This window comes from Anopheles merus, chromosome 2R, assembly GCF_017562075.2.
Source record: "Anopheles merus strain MAF chromosome 2R, AmerM5.1, whole genome shotgun sequence".
Taxonomy (NCBI): domain Eukaryota; kingdom Metazoa; phylum Arthropoda; class Insecta; order Diptera; family Culicidae; genus Anopheles; species Anopheles merus.
Window position 1 is genome coordinate 29,223,524 of NC_054082.1, and position 16,458 is coordinate 29,239,981.

General features: G+C 43.4%; 1 protein-coding gene across 13 annotated transcripts in view; it reads right to left on the reverse strand.

The window, feature by feature from the left end:
* Positions 1-16,458, reverse strand: part of LOC121587827 (neuroligin-3) — an 81,994-nt gene that overhangs the window by 19,352 nt on the left and 46,184 nt on the right. For all 13 annotated transcript variants that reach the window (XM_041905015.1, XM_041905011.1, XM_041905012.1 and 10 more), the window contains one exon: positions 38-255. In XM_041905015.1, coding sequence (XP_041760949.1) covers positions 38-255 — 218 coding nt within the window. The remainder of the gene's footprint in view (positions 1-37; positions 256-16,458) is intronic.

Genomic DNA, 16,458 nt, shown 5'->3' on the forward strand with positions numbered 1-16,458 from the left:
GGGTGGTAGGGTGCTGAGCCTTGCATCCGTTACTCACCATGAACTGGAGCGAATACATTCAAATACAAACAGTCCTCCGATTGGTTCTGTAAAAAAGGTAGCAAACGTTTCAAGTACTCCAGTCGTCCTTTTGGCATCTTATCTAAAGCTGCTGTTTCGTTATTTACATTCGGCAGTCGCTGGGGACAGACCGGACTAAACTTATCCGCTATCCGTATGCCGTCCCAGGGCGACGGCGTACGCGTTGGACTAAATCTGCAAAAAAACAACGAGAACATGAAAGAAAGAAGTTGAAAGCGGTTCAGACTAGTGTTGGGAATTTCGTTAAAAAAAAGGAACGGAACGGAACTAGTTCATTTTTCAAAAAGAACGGAACGTGAACCTGGGGTGCAAAAGTACCGACCCACAGCTTAGAAGCCAAACTGTCATCCGGGGGGGGGGGGGGGGGGGGGGGGGGGGGGGGGGGGGGGGGTATAAAGCATGCATTTATTATCTAGTATTTTTTTTAACTTATCAGATGCGACGACCATTTTCGGCGAAAGCCTTCCTGTACCACTAATAAGCTTGGCTATCAGTAACTTAAATGCCCATAGCAGGATAATCATCCCAGTGTATGGGGGCACGATCCATTCGAGGCTTTTACCCATGCCGATGTTATTGAGTGGTACGAGTTGACGATTGTATCACGAGATTGACTAATTATTTTAATTTCACTAACTATTTAAAACAAATAGTTTTTTTTTCACATAAATCGTTTACAACATCACGGCACTCAAACGGTTGTCGAATGGAACAGAATGCTTCGAATCGAATGGCTAAATATTGGAATCATGCCGAGTGCCAAGATCAAGTGGATATCGTGGCATAAAACATAAATACATCTTTTCCAACCCGTTCTGCCATATGAGTACAGATTTAAATTTAATAAATATTATTTGTCTAGTTAAGATAAGCTAAATTATAACAAAAAGTATAATAGATGTTACAAATTGCACCATAATACCAAATGCAACACCATTTTTGGTTTCGCTTATCACGATTTTTATAAACGATACGCGACGAAGTGCTATGAATATTCCTGTAAGCATTGGAGAGTGCACAGGCAACACATACTGTGTGCGAGAAAGAGTGAACAGTTATCTTGCATGCAGCAAGCAACAGCCGGACAAAGCCGGTTTTTTCAAAGAACGGAACGCACGAACGATAGCACCTTGCTAACAATATTGAAACGGCAAAGACCGGAACGGAGTGAACGGAAAGAACGAATTGAACGGAACGGAATGAACGGAAAGAACGAAATGAGCGGAACGGAACGGAATGAACGGAATGAACGGAACGGAACGGAATGAACGGAAAGAACGGAAAGAACGGAATGAACGGAACGGAACGATTTTGTATAAAGGATCGGAACGGAACGGCCTACATAAAGAACGGAACTTTTTTACTAGGTTCGGACCGGAACGGCCAACACTAGTTCAGACTCGATGGTACGGATGGATATTTGGATGGTGATTTGAAACAAGCAAGACGTTGTTCGCCACTGTGACGAAAGTTTCCTTTACTCTATTTAGCCTCTCCCTCTGCGCTGTGCCTCAAAGCTTTGCCCGTTTTTTTTTTTTTTTTTTTTTTTGAGGTCCATTATAATCGAAATACCCTTCGGGGAATGTGGTCGTTCGAGATGCTCCCGGTTATCACCGGCACCGAATGTATACACATGCTGAAATCACATTCGAACCCCAAAACGAAAACCCCCGAAATAGTAGTTTTGATTGGTTTGAAATTTGTTTTCGAACGAGTTCGTAACGAGAATGGGAATGTTTTTTCGGAGCTGTCACAATGGGGATGTGTGCTGGGAAAAACTGTCAAACCGCAGAAGAGTAGCATTATTGGAGGCTTTGCGGTGCTGCAGTCAAGAGGTTTGTCTGTTGTTTGGAAGGGTAGGGATGATGTGGGACATTAAAAACTACTGCCACCAGTGTTTTTGCTGCGCTGGAGAACGACGGGGCTATTGTGTGAAGTTGGTGGTGAAAATTGGCAATCGATTTTGGGTTGATAATATTATAATCTCTATGATGACCACGTTGCGGTGTAAGAAGGGTGTTTTTTGGTGAAATTAAGTATGTCGTAAACAGTTTATAGGGGTTTTAGTATGAGCGAGAGGAGTAAAGAGCGTATTTAATGATGTGATTTGGGCAATGAAGCAAATGCTAGCTTTTAGTATTTGATTTTCATTTGAATGGCAATAGAAGAAAGGCAAAGGAACAAATGGATGTAAAGTGAAAATGGAGATGCAAACAAAACTGAGTGGAAATTTTAAACATACCAGGTACAGTTTGTGGGATGGAAAAAAACAACAAATAATTATGCAAATGAAACAGTGGACGTAGTTTGAGTTCAATAAAGTTGAATCGCTAAAAATCGCATCTTTGACAATGTGTATGAATTTTTGTCTCCCGAGTTCCGAACAGGTGTTCGCACAATAATGTAATAGAAAAAAATAATGCTTCAGATACAATACTGAAACCGTGCATGTACGCTTAAAATACATAAATCACATTAACATACTGATGCCGTGATTCTGCGCAATTTAATATGATGCAATCAACAGATCCCTTTCATGCATTGCTGATGCAACTTAATTTCTATTCATAACACCACTGTTATTTCAGGGAAAGATAAATCCTTTTTTTTACAATGTGTCATAAATTAATTGTTCTTTGATGTTTTCGCTTTGCATTAACGTAGAACGATAAACATCGATTGAATAGTGCAATCGCTAATGCGAACGTGAGATGCTTTGTGTTGATATCAATCGGTAAAAAATAATTGAAGTATTTTTAATTGAATTATCCTACCATGAATGATTTTGCCAGCTAAGTGAGCTAAAATAGCAAAATATCGATCTGCAATACAGGGCACAAAAATATTACCACTGGTACCTATTAAATTTCTGTTTCATCACACTTGCCAACTAGCGACCATGTCGGATAATTGGCAGAGGAACTAAAGAGAAGCAATGCAAATAAATTCCACTTGGTCGCTTTGCATAGAAACAAATCAATATAGCCCCAGCATGTCGCAGATCTGTTTTCCCACCGTTTCTTCCCATCCTTCTTGCATCGCTTGCATCACGCTGTGTTTCGCGTATTATTAGCGCCGACATAATGGTGAGTAATTTGGTTTGGCAAGTTCGTTTTATATTTTGGTGCATCCTCTACCCCATTTCAATCAACTTCAAGATATCATCTCGCCCTCCGTCTCTCTCTCTCTCAGTGTGACCAGTTTCGGACAGTAGTGGAGTGGATAGTTCCAAAGCAGAGCACAAAATGAATGGAATTTCAATTGACATACATTTCAATGCGTTTTTATTTTGTTCCGCACTATCAAGCGCACGAGCGCGAGATGAAAGCAACCATAGCAACGCGAATGGTATGTATTTTTTTTTTAATTTCATTTTTGGCGATTGTGCGATTGTTGCAACATTGCCCTCGTGCAAACTGCCACACTGACACACACACACACACGCAGACACATACACACAAAAACCAAACCGATGCTCGGTCAGATTGATTTGTGCACGATGTCTGGCAACAATGACAACGTTACCGGGTGTGATTATGAAACGAATATTTTTACGCACAGCAGAATGAGCTCACGTCAAGCATTGTCAAGCAATCAACCATCTGCTGCATCATGCTGATGCTGGTTGTTGCTGGTTTGCGGATACAACTGCAGTCAAATTGATGGAGTGTTATGGAGGTTTATGAAGCTTTGTCACTGGCTTTATGGTTTTTTGGCTTTAGCGCGAAGGAGGAGCAGGGGGGCTGGGGTGTAAAATTAAGCAAAAAAAAAAAAAAAATGCTTCGCCACCAAGCATATTACCAAAGCTATAAAGGACGGATGATGAGGGAATGTATTTTTTGTTCCACTGTATGTATATGTTATGCCGGTATTAATTTAAGCAAAATGCATAACAGCCACAGTGACGCACGGAATTGATGGTACAGCTGCATCGGATGACTTTGCATTCGATGTGCTCGTTCAATTTGTACACGATTCGTTATGCTTTGCAGTCATTTGATATTTGTTTGACCGGTGAATTCTGTGGCATCCTCAAATGTTTTTTTTATTTATTAAGACAAATGTACCATACTTACATATTACTTAAAAGCTTTCATAAGCTACGAGCAGCACTGAACATGACAAATTGAAGGTATGAAAAATAGACAGAGTTGGATGTAAATTCTGTAAACCCGTGCTATTGAGCTTCTTTTGGACCAAAACGATTTTTTTAATTAATATGTAATGTATAATAACTGATTAAATGAAAGTTAAGTGTACAGTTTTTACATTTTTATTTACAAAATCGTTTATTATAAATTATAACATCTGGTAAGGTACTTCGACCATGACATTTTTTAGGATCATAGCTCAAAAGTATAACATTTTGTACCTATGATCTTATACTTCGGTCAGTAATTATACATTTTGGTTAGGAATATAGCTAAAATGCATAAGTTACAATATCAATATCTATGATATAAACATAAACAGACCTAGTTTATGTTTATGTAAAGAACTATAAATAAATGAATAAAATAATAAATAAATAATTTAAAAATTAAAAAATGAATAAATATATAAATAAATAAATTAATTAATAAATAAATTCATAGCTAAATGATCAAATAGATAAAAAAATAAATAAATAAATACATAAATCAATCCATAAATGACAATAGTGTCTCGAATATATCTTTCTCAATAAAGACTAGGCAAACCTTCAATGCTACTCAAAAACTCTCAATGAATTTAGCCACTGCATGTAGTTTTATTAGCACAAAAACATTTTCAATTCGATTGAAATATTAGCTGAATGAGCTGTGTTCATTTGAGTATAAAAATAAAATAAAGCAAATTAAGCAAAAGAAATAGCCACTAATCATCCTAGACCCGTCACTAACGAAACAACACTCCAGCGCGTGTGTATGCGTCCCCAATGTGTTGTTTTTCGGTCGGTTTGACGTTTGACCGCAATGACCATTCCAGCGGAGTGGTTTTAGATCAGCGTAGGCCGCAGCCAAAGCTCTTGGGTGGCAAATAATTATTTTTATACGGTTATTACCATTATGATAATACCCCTCGTGCAAGCATCGAACGTCGCGTGTACGGGCAGAGGTTGGCCACTGTGTCCATGTTTTTCCCATGTCCCGCCGGGTAGCGCGAGCGCGCGCGCACCGGTGTCTGTGGTTAGGTGGTTTCGAACAGGGTGGCGCTGGATTTAGCTGCATTGCCGTGTACGACCGGAACACGGGACACATCATTAGTGTGTGCTCTCGGCCACTAGACACAGTGTGGGAGGAAAGGCCAGACAGGGCGTGTGAGCAGAAGATCATCAGAGCATCTGCTGACCGGGGCAAATCTGAACCGAAGCAACCGTGTCGTGTCTCTGACTATGTGCGTGTGTGTGTATGTCAACTGAGTGGATGTTATTTGCGAAATGACGATGTTGTTGTGGCCAAGGTTTTCCCATTTTTGCTCCCTGGCCCTACCCACCACCACACAAAAAGTGTCGATGTCGACCGGTAAAGTCACTTTTTATATCCATCATCAAAAACCAATCCCATCCCCTCTCCCCCCCCCCCCTGCCCCCGCTGCGGCTTGATGTAATTTAGATGTGTCCACGGGCACTTCAATGGAAAGATCCGGCGGTGCGGTAAGTGTTTTGTGACAGAACGACACCGACTGGCGGCAACACAGCGGCGACGGAAAACAAGCAAGAAGAAGGGGAAAGCAAACAACGACCAGCACCATCCACCCCACCACCCGATGGCGCATCAAAGAGCAAAAATTAGCGCAACAACACGTGGGCGCGCGAGGTCGCACCAGCCATCCCTACCGGAGGGCTTTCTTTCGCGGGCCCGGCGAGAAAGGTGAGCCTGTGTGCCGAGTGTGGCGAGAGATGTTGCCAGCATCATCCGTGTTATGGTTATGATTATGTGTGAGGCTTTTGGCACAAGAGGAGGATGCGGGCCTGGTGAAGAGGGAGAGGAAGAAAACGGAAACCTTACAGCCGGTCGTTGTCGGTGCGTTGTTTGCGCGGTAAGGTAACCGTCAGCCTGACCGACTTAACGCACCTTCTGGGAGTGTCGAATTGATAGATAAAAACATGGTAGAAAACACCACCCCAAGGAGCCGTGGGGTGGCCGGGGTGAATGCGCACACAGTTGGGTGTGGATTTTTATTCCTACTCCCCCCGCCCTTCCCCGCTCTCCGCCGGGTTTCCCCCATTCCCTTAAGCCTCCCAGGCTGTTGGTTCGGTTTTGCTTTAGTGCAAGCTTTATGTTGTTCTACCATTACACCCGTGCTGCCCCACCACCCGTCGTCGTCGTCGGATGCCTCGGTGCGTTCTTTCGCTTAAGCACCCGGGAGTCTATCGGCTTAGAATGTAAAGCTGCGCTATTTTTTTCCGAAGGGCCACATTTGGTTTTTACAAGGTTGGAGATTGAAAAGAAATGTGATTACTACTAGCCCGGGTAGAAGTTTTTTGTTTTTTTTACGTTCGACTTCTCGTTTTATTTCCCATTTACTGCACGCGTCATAGCGCGGGAAAACGTTTTTTCCTTTCTTTTTTTTTTCGTTGACGCTATCAGCACTTTACCAGCGCCTGTTCTAGCAAAGCGGCGTAGGGACGACGAATCGAATGGCTTGCAGGTGAAAGCAAATTTGTCGAAATGTGTGATGTGCTGTGTTGAAATAATCACATTTCGGGAGGCGTTTTGTGTGCGAGGCCAAACGAACGATTTTGCTTTTCCCCATAAAGATGACACAAAACACAGCAAAGGCGAACACAGCAGTGTTGCACGCTTCCTCTGGATCGGTGTGTCGATTGTAAATACGAAACCGGCGAAGCTGGATGTACTGAAATTCCGTCCACCGGTTGGGCAATTGGATAAAATTTTCGTATTAATATTATACTTTCGCGAACAAGAATAAACACCAGGCCGAACGTAGCAGGGTTTCGTTTCCGATCAAACTGCTCGAGGCGTTTTGGGGTAAATTTATTCGTTCCCATCTCCTGTTTCGTTGTCTTCGCTTTATTGTGTTTCGTTTCATCGAAAGTCTGTTTCACGGAATCGATACTTTCGGATGATTCGTGGAACAATTACGTGGATACGATATGTTTTTCAGAACTGTTCAACTAATATAAAGCTTTGCTCGCTTTCTACGAACGCGGTAAGGAAGGAAAACTTGCGCGGCTTGTGCAAAAGCATGTTGAAGATTTTTGTATTTTGAAGAAAAATATATTTCATTTGAGGAGCAAACGAGAGCACGGCAGGGAGACGGGAGAGGTTAGAACCATGATGAAGGAAACTTTCAAGGAGTAAACTGTTACAAGTGGTCTTTTGACACATTTTGGAAGCTTCGAGGAAGCGGTTAGCAAAGGATGGTACTTGGAGACATGAAAACGAGAAAGACCCTAAAAAAGACAAATTTTCCTTGTGCTTTTAAATCATTCTAAAAGTTTACAGTTTTGCTTGAACAATATTAAATTTAAACATATTGCTTAAATCTTGTTTATTCCAAATTGCTTAAATCACCGACAAATGTAACTGTCTCAGCTTTTCCTTCTAGTCATAAATTATGAGCCAATTGATGATTTATTACTTTTTTGAGCATTTGCATGGGAAAAACAATATATTTGAATGCATTTTTCATTATTTTTATAGTACAGTGGTTGGATTTAAGGGCTGTTAAATTAGTTTGTTTCGAAATTTTAAGCAATTTTCTGTGCAGGTAGGAGGATTTAATGAAGAATTTAAAATAAGAATAGCAACGTCTTCTAAACATCTAAAAGCTGTCAAGATTTCCTCTATTTCAGCATCGATCAACGGTCAGCATTGATAACAGCATGAAAGCTGAGTCCAGCCCGGAAAGTCCTTTTAGACCGCACACGTGGTAGACCCAGCTTGAGGTGACAAGATGGCGTGCAGGCGTTAATGATTAAGACCAGTATAATGGATTTTCAGACGAAGGTGCAAGACAATGAGCGGTTTCAGATACTCTTGCAACAGGCCACTGGTTCTAGCGCTGGTTAAGTAAGTAAAGCGCAATGGATACACATATAATGATGGAGGGACGTGATGAAGTAATCTGAACAATTCTCATAAAAAAAGCTCAAGCTATTGAAAGCAGATGAAGCTTAAAGCATTGTTTGAATGTAAATTTGTTGTAAATCGTTATAAAAGCATTTTTAGTGACTGTATGTTATTTTTAAAATTATTGAACAAACCCCCGAATACAAACGACCTGATAAGCCAGTTGTGCAAAGCCTCAGAGGTGCATGGTAGGCTACAGCTAAAAAAAAAGCTATTCCCAACGAAAACGTGTGCTTGTTAGTGTCCGCTTTCTTAAAATGTGCAAACTACCAGTAGGGCTGGCATCTTGCCAGTTGGGCAGCAGCACCGAGAGCAAGTGCCGGCAATAAACTACAAAACCAAATCTCTAATTTCGGCCACAGTTGGTACTCCCAAATTGATGATTCACACCCAAGTTAGATAGAGAAAGAAAAAGGAAAACGAGAAAGAAAGAGAAAGTGAGCAGGAGAAATGAAATGCTATCTGAAAATGTGCCATGTTTGTCTCTGCTCTGTTCCCTACCCTCGGGAAAAGTTGTTCGATATTCCACCGAGCCAGACAGCCCGGATAGTTTACGACCAGCCAACCCCGGTTTTGGGGCTCCTTATTTCGGGCATCGATTTCGGGTGCGTCCTTTTTCGAGTCAAATTTGTCGTCAACATCAAAAGAGTGAATCTGTGCAGCGAAGTACACACACACTCACACACCTTTGGGCGTTGAAACCTTAACCGCCGGGTCATACCCTGGCAAGGTGACGCCCGTCCGGGGTGGCGTTGCCGGGCCGTTTGTCGAAAGGATTAAAGAAAGACAATAACGACACCAGGCTGCCGAATAGAAAGTGTGGACGAATGGAGAAAAAAGCGTCGCACGCAAGCGCTCCGCTCGTAAATAAATGCAAAATTCGTACACACCAAGAACGGCTGCCGAATCGGGGCAGGAAGTAAATAATTTTGAGCCCCAGCTGTGCGAATTCCGGCGCGGGGCAGAGCTCCTAGCGTGTGCCCAATGCTAGAGGTAAGGGGTTGGTGGGAAGGGGAGTGGGGGAGCGAGCTAAGCAAAAAATATTTCACAAAAATGGTGCACAAAACTCGGTATAAAAAGAACGCAATAATTGCACTCCGCCCGGATGGTAGATGTTTCGGCAGGAGATAAAGGGAAGAATAAAAACCCGCCAAGCTTGAGCCTTATTTCTCTCAAGGGAGTTTTCGTGCGCCGAAGATGGTGATGGTGCCGTGGTGCGCTTTGCTGTCAGTGTTCTCCCCTTACCCCTTCCCCCATGCATTTGGAAAATGGATGAAAAAGCTTTCTCCTTCTTTTCGTATCGTGATCATTTTCGGGCATCAGCGGGCAGAGCTTGTAACGGTTGGCGACCCAGAAGCGTGTGCCTGGCTTGGGGTTTTGGCACTTCTTCAACCCAAAAAGGGGGAAGAGTGTGAAAGGGAGAAAGAGAGAGAGAAAGAGAGAGAGAGAGAGAGAGAGAGATAGATAGAAAGGAGAAAAACTTTCGTCGGATAAAAATGCTTCTCTGGTCGGTTTCGAATGATATTTTGACGTAGGTTCCACGGGGGAGTTTCTTTGTTGTTTTACTGTGAACTAGTGAAGCGCTGTGAAGTGTGGTTTGTACATTCAGTGCTGTATATTTTTTCCTTGTTGCGTCGCTTTCTTGAAAGATGGTATTTTGTGGAAAGATTATATCCGGCTTTGATTGGAGTTGGTAAATTCTGGAGCTAAATGCTCTCTGTTTTGCAGCAGGATGAAGTGTATTTATTTATTTTTTTCCTCGAAACCCCGAAACGAGACCCGGCAAGATAGGTTGAAGGCAGGGCAACATTTCACCATGCTTAGAAGCTTAACAGAACAAAAAAAGGGCTCCAAAACTCAAAGTGGCTTGTTGTGTGCGAGATAATCGTGGTGCTGCAGTTGAAAAAGCAAACCGGCAGCCCCAGTACCGCGCAGCGGGAGTGGAAATATTTAACATAAAACTGAAGAATGGCGAAAGGGCGAAAAGTCAAGGCCGGGCCAGCGGCTAAGTGGATACGGCCCGGGCTACAGTGTTATGTGGCGCGCTATCAAAATCAACCCGAAATTGGAGTAAACTTTTTCGTTGCGCTCGTCCGCTTTGCGCGCAACCATGTTTGCGCTGACGTTCTTGTGTGTGTGTGTGTGTGTTCTTCGTGCCTCATACTTATGCCCTCGCCCAACCGCTCGACCCTCTCTTTGAGCGTGTCTCCGTTGCCAGCCCGTACTATCTTCATCGCCAAAGCGCTTCGGCTTGTCGTGTGGCTCGAGGCCACAGGGAGATTGATCTTGTTTGTAAAACATATTGGGAGGCGTTTTATATGCTTTACCCTGTACCATATGTTTTCTGCCCGTGCGGGCTGGGGCGGCTTCAAAGGCTACGGATCGGATTTGGGCGATTTGCCTGTGCCGGTACTTCAGCACCCACCGCACACGTTCGCTCGAGGGTAGGAGCCGCGCTGCGGGTGATGGGGCTGCCCCACAAACAACCCCACCAGCGCACTGGTTAAGGGACGCGAATAACCGGGGCTAGGATCGTTTGAATTGTGCATTTTCGATTTTTGCTCAATCTAGCACGAAGCGCCTTTCTCCGTTCCCGTTTGCTCTTGCCCGCTCTTACTTGTCGTGTGTGTCGTGGTGCGATACACACGGATCTCGTTCGAACCGTTTTACATAAAGTGGTCATAATGTATGTAAACGATAGAAAGGAAACAAATAGAGAAGTAAAACGTTACCATTTAGGTGGATGGGTGAAGGAGGGTTCACACAAAATGCGGGCGTTTAGCGTTATTCGATTCAAGTCCACTCTCAGCTAAAGCTCTTGGTGTGGTGAAAACGAAAAACAGGGGAACGACGAAATGATAAAAGCGGGAGGGAAATATTACAGTAATATTTGATTTCCGTTGCTGCAGTGTACAGGCTATGGGACGAGGGACGAGGAGCTACAATGTGCAATGCTGCAAATTGGAATTTCTGGAATGCTGCTTTTTACGGGATACTGTAAGGGTTGATAGTGTTTTAAACTTTGTGGAATTTGATTTGACGGACTGGAAGATGCTCTGGTGGTTCCGATGAGACTCTGATGCGATTATAGTAAAGCAGTGTAGTAGAAACTGTTTGATTGGAAACGATCGAAGAGCTTCACACTAAATAATTCTACGAACTTGACAAAGAACGTGACATTAAATAAACAGAAAAGCTCCCTTTGATGGTTTCAGCTAGAAAGTTGAGGAAATTCCATCCATGGACGTTGCTTAAAATGTTATTTTGCCAATTTTGTAGAAATAAACATCTCAAAATAGTTTTAGCCACTAAACGTTAAATTAGTTATTAAAAAAATAGTTGAAATCATAGTGTTTAAGTTTCATTATTATTATTATTATTTTTTGAATAATATATTTCAATTATGGCATGAATGAAAAGTATAAACTAGGAAGCATTAATCAAGAAATGAATTACGTTAAAGGTTACAAAGATTAGACAACACTTGAAGGCTACACATATAAGCAAGATAGCAGATGAACATTTGAAAAGAATTAGAATGAATTATATGACGGACTGGCAGACGAAGGCGCAAGACCGTCAGCGGTTTCGGACAGTCCTGAGGCAGGCCAAGACCGCAAAGTGATTATAGCGCCAGATAAGATCACAAAGTTTCCGGCCACTTTCGCAACCGGTGTAATTTATAAACGTATCATATAGTAATCCCCAATAGAAAGAAAACTAGCCATTGAGCAGTTTGTTTTGACCATAACTCTTGAAGTACGACAATAAGAGTTTAACGCAAAATAATCTAAATGCGACTACAAACAAAATAATCAGACCCTATTGTTTCTTAAATGACGCTACGATTGCCTTCGTTGTAGGCCAATGGTTTGCAGGAAAGTTGGCCTAGCACATCGCATAAATGTTTCGGATGAGATGTGCGATGACCCAGTTTAGCCACTGAGCTATTTGGGTCATCTCGGGTTCGGTTGTACTCAATACAAATTACACTATTTTTATAGCACCTTGTTGACTGACTGTTCACACCCGCAACGTGTGACATATGGACGCTAAAATTGCAAGAGAACCCCCGATAGCAAATCCCAACCCACGCAATGAGGAAGTTTCATTTGCGGCAACATTGTGTCATCCATATTTATTACAGCGCAGCTGTGGTGCAATAATCAGAATATAATTTCCTAAGCTAACAAACCGTACAGTTTGTATCGAATAGTCCCCCCCCCCCAGCGCATTGTCTTAGTTTTGTGAGCAGCATCCCTAAACACACGGCCACACAGCGTACAGTTTTCCACAAGTTCGGAAGATACACTTTCCCTCGAAATGGAGGGATGGTGCAGAGTGAATGGAGAATGGAAGGCAGAACCTACCCACGAGTGAAATGTGTGTTATATACATGTGTGTGTGTGTGTGTGTGTGTGTGTGTGTGTGTGGGTGAGTTTGAGTACACGTGCAAACACAATATGGCCCGGGTGGGCTAGAAACCCCTGCGCAAACAATGCACGAAACGCACGAAACACTTTATGCTGGCCGGGAAATAGTTTCATGTTCCTAGCGCCAAGTTTCAGGCACCGCCCGCGTTTCGCGTTTCACTGGTTACCCGTTAATGATGGCATCTTGCGCAAACGGGGCTGCTCTGCTGTGCGTTTGGTCGGGCGACGGGAAGGAACAACCCACAGCAGCAGCAGCAGCAGCAGCAGCAACGGCAGCACGTGTTCGCTAGCGCACACAAAGCAACAAACAGGAAGCTGGCCTATAGCAGGAGCGAAGCAAGCGAGGCAAAGGGCCAGAAAAGGCCATTTTCGGTCGGAGCACGCGTAACAGCGAAAAGATGTAATTTAACTCATGTGTCGTAAAATGTGTGAGAACCTGGCGGTAGTTGCGTTTCGCGTGGTGAAACACTATCCGCACGCTTACATTCTCATCATTTCGCAGATCGGAAACAAGGGGCGGGTGTGGAATTCGGGTTTGGCGAAGCGTATGCCATTCGGGCACCACATTCCTGTCAGCTCGCGCGTCGGATGGTATTGCCGTCTTGAGAATGTGATGTGATACGCCGCCAACCATCGCTCTTGCGCCAACCCGATCGCTCGAAGGAAAGGATCTAAATTGAAAACTCTTCACCTAGCAGAGCAAAAGCAGCAGCAGCAGTGCGTGGCCGAAATCAGCATAAACATGACGATGCGACGCGAGTCGGCAAGCTTGGCCAGCTTGGTTGATTGTTTGAAGCGACACACTGGAGGAAATCATCGCGCCCGGTCCCGTCTCGTCGTGTCGTGCTGGGCGAGTTAATCTGATTTTATTGCATGTTGATGAAAAGCAACAATGTGTCTGCCATTTCTGAGGAGCGGCTTTGGGGGCAAAACACATACGCTAGAGAACTTGATTAATGCCAACAGTGCCTGCGCAGTTATGAGCCGTACTGTACGCTGCAATGTTAGTTTGCATGTCTTCATCGCCATTCCTTGGCGCAACTGTTTCGGGCGTAAAAATGCACGGCATACAAACTTAATTGCAATTGCAGCGCTGGGCCGGAAACTGAGCATCAAACATGGTTCATGCCTTCGGTTTACAAACGGTAAAGTATTCTATTCACCCGGAGCCATCAGCAAACAAGGCTTCCGCGCACAGCTCACGTCTCACGGGCTGAACACAAAGAAGATCTATTAATGAATCCTTCTGTTTGATTTTCACCCCTCCTCCCATCATCTGCCCCCTGTGTATAGACACGGGGCCGTCGTGGAGTGAGAAAATTGATGCGAAGGAACCACGCTAAGCCCCACCATGTGTGTTTGTGTTTTCCACGAAGAACCCCATTTATGGTTGCCCGCCCGGAAGGGAAGCCTCCGCACGACGACAGGTATTTATTAGCTTTTCACACCCTCGGGGGCTCATCAGCGCGATGAGCGATGGGCGCTGGTGGTGGAAGCATGCCTAGTTCATACATCAAAAACTGATGATGAATACACACACACACATAGATAGGTGCACACGCCCAAACCGCTGTGAAGCGCTGGAACGGTGCGCTTTCTTTCGTTGCTTTGATCGAGCGGGTGATAGTTCTTTCGTTGGTGTCATTTAACATACACACATGCACGCACATATATACACATCATCAGTAGGTGACATGAAAGTGCCAGGCTTACATCATATTAGAACCTTTGATGCTGTGCAAAAAGCTAGTGACAGCCGTTCATCACGTGACTATGAAGACGCTCGCCAGTTTTAGACGAGATTTGTCCAATAAACGAGCGGATTCTAGTGAAAGGAAGTCGTTTGGACAGGTTAGACCATCATAATAATCCGTTTATTGGTATAGTTCATGTCATTTTGAATATTGTTTTACGTCACTTTTTTACAGCTGAAAGAGATCTCCCTCTATAGCAGACATGTCAAACATCAATCCGGTCCGCGAAGACCTTTGGCAGTGATTTGAATGTAGCAGAAATAGGTTGTAGATTATAAGATAAGAAAAACGAGCGTATTAATGTTTGTACACTGAGGAAGAGGGTTTCAACATTTAGTCCTTACAGTTCGATTAATGAAGTGTGAAGTAAGTTACACATTGTTGCTTGTTTGGGAAGGTATTCACGAAGATGGCATGTGGCATGTGCTTTAGTAGTTGCTTCCTGACTTCATCCTAAAGTCAGTCTCCTCTCATTTTTACCCATTTTCTGACTTTGAGACTTACTGGGAAGTTCGGAAATCATGTATTGGAATATCACTTTCTTCACTTCATTGATGAGGGTACTATTTAGCTATGGTTCTGCAAACAACCAAGGTTGTTGTCAAGAAACCGAGCACTTTAAAATGGCGTGAATTTTATTAGGTCCACTGAAGGATAAAAGTCCTTTTTCCTTAACAAAATGGCCATATAGCTAGCCAACATTTACCGATGTTGTGCTAAAATTTTAAGTTATTGTTATCAATCATAAGCGTTGTGAAAATACTGCACGTGTACTTCGTGTGTCGTCGTGTGTGAAGGCGATATACAAGGTTTAATGAACTGTCTAGGTCCAATAAAATTTCCGAGTCAGTGTGCCCATCAGTGAAGTAAAGCATGTGTAAATTTCATGAACTGCTTTTATTATTATAATGTTATTTCCATGTTCCATTATTTCTACACAATGAAAGGTGTATGGTAGGCAACTTGTCATGAATAGCTCTTTTGGAGACTACGAATAAATGTAGATAAGATAAGAATCTAGGTCCAGGAATAAGTCTCTAATTTTTTTTTCGCAGATCGAAAACACAAACCCCCCCCCCCTTTCCAGCTGAGCTGTGGCCCGCGAGAATATTTCCAACCGTAATCCAGGGCGCGACCCAAAACATGTTTGACATCACTGCCCTATAGCTTATCTGTGAAGTTCACAAAGGCTTAGCTGCAGTTGTTTCAGCAACAGGAAGCATACAGGATTTGATTAAAACTGTTCGCTTGTCACAGCGAACATTAAAAAGTTACTAATATTTGGTGCCATTTTTCGGGCGATTCCAATCCATAGAACCAGTCAACCGTTTCAGAAACGCTGTAGTTGGTCTGCCACGATGTAGACTTTCTTACTCTAGGAGGTTATTTTTCTCTGTAAACTCATTCCAAACATTAAAGCATGAACGGTAACGCTTTTCTATTTGGTCTGTTTTGATTACATTGTCACCAAAAAGGCACCGCCTTAAAGATACCATCGCCGGCATTCCGCCTTCGCCGCCCGATAAAACCAAAAAAAAACCCTCAAAAGCACAAAACAAACAGCTAATGGTGTACTTAATAAATGTAAATCACAACCTTTCGCCGCTGCTGGTGAAATCTTCGGCAAATCATGCTGTCGTTCTGATCGGCGTTCGCGGCTAGAAGTTAATAAGCGAACACGAAGCCATTTGACCATTTCTTTCCAGGGTGAGCAAACACACCAGACACACGGTGCGATCAGAGTGGATGAAGGCAGCAACTCTTAGCCGAAGCGATGTGAAAATACTCACCGGCACCAGCACTTGGGTCGAGCGCTGGATACTTTGCATTGCAAAAATGTGTGTTGCATAAATAAAGAAACGTTTCATTAGCCTAAGCCATCGGGGGCTGGTTTGGATGAGGGCAGAAGGTCAACCAAATGGCGCTCGCTCTAGCAGCCACAGTTCAACCGAAAATCGACCCAGCCCTAAGCAGTATCCCGCATTCAAATTAGTTCGACAGCACTTTGCACCGCACGATCCCCACCCCACCGACCCCTCCAGTTCGCACCAACCCGCACAACAGTCGGGGGAGCCCCAATGCCAAAAAACCCCGAGCTACAATACACAGCCT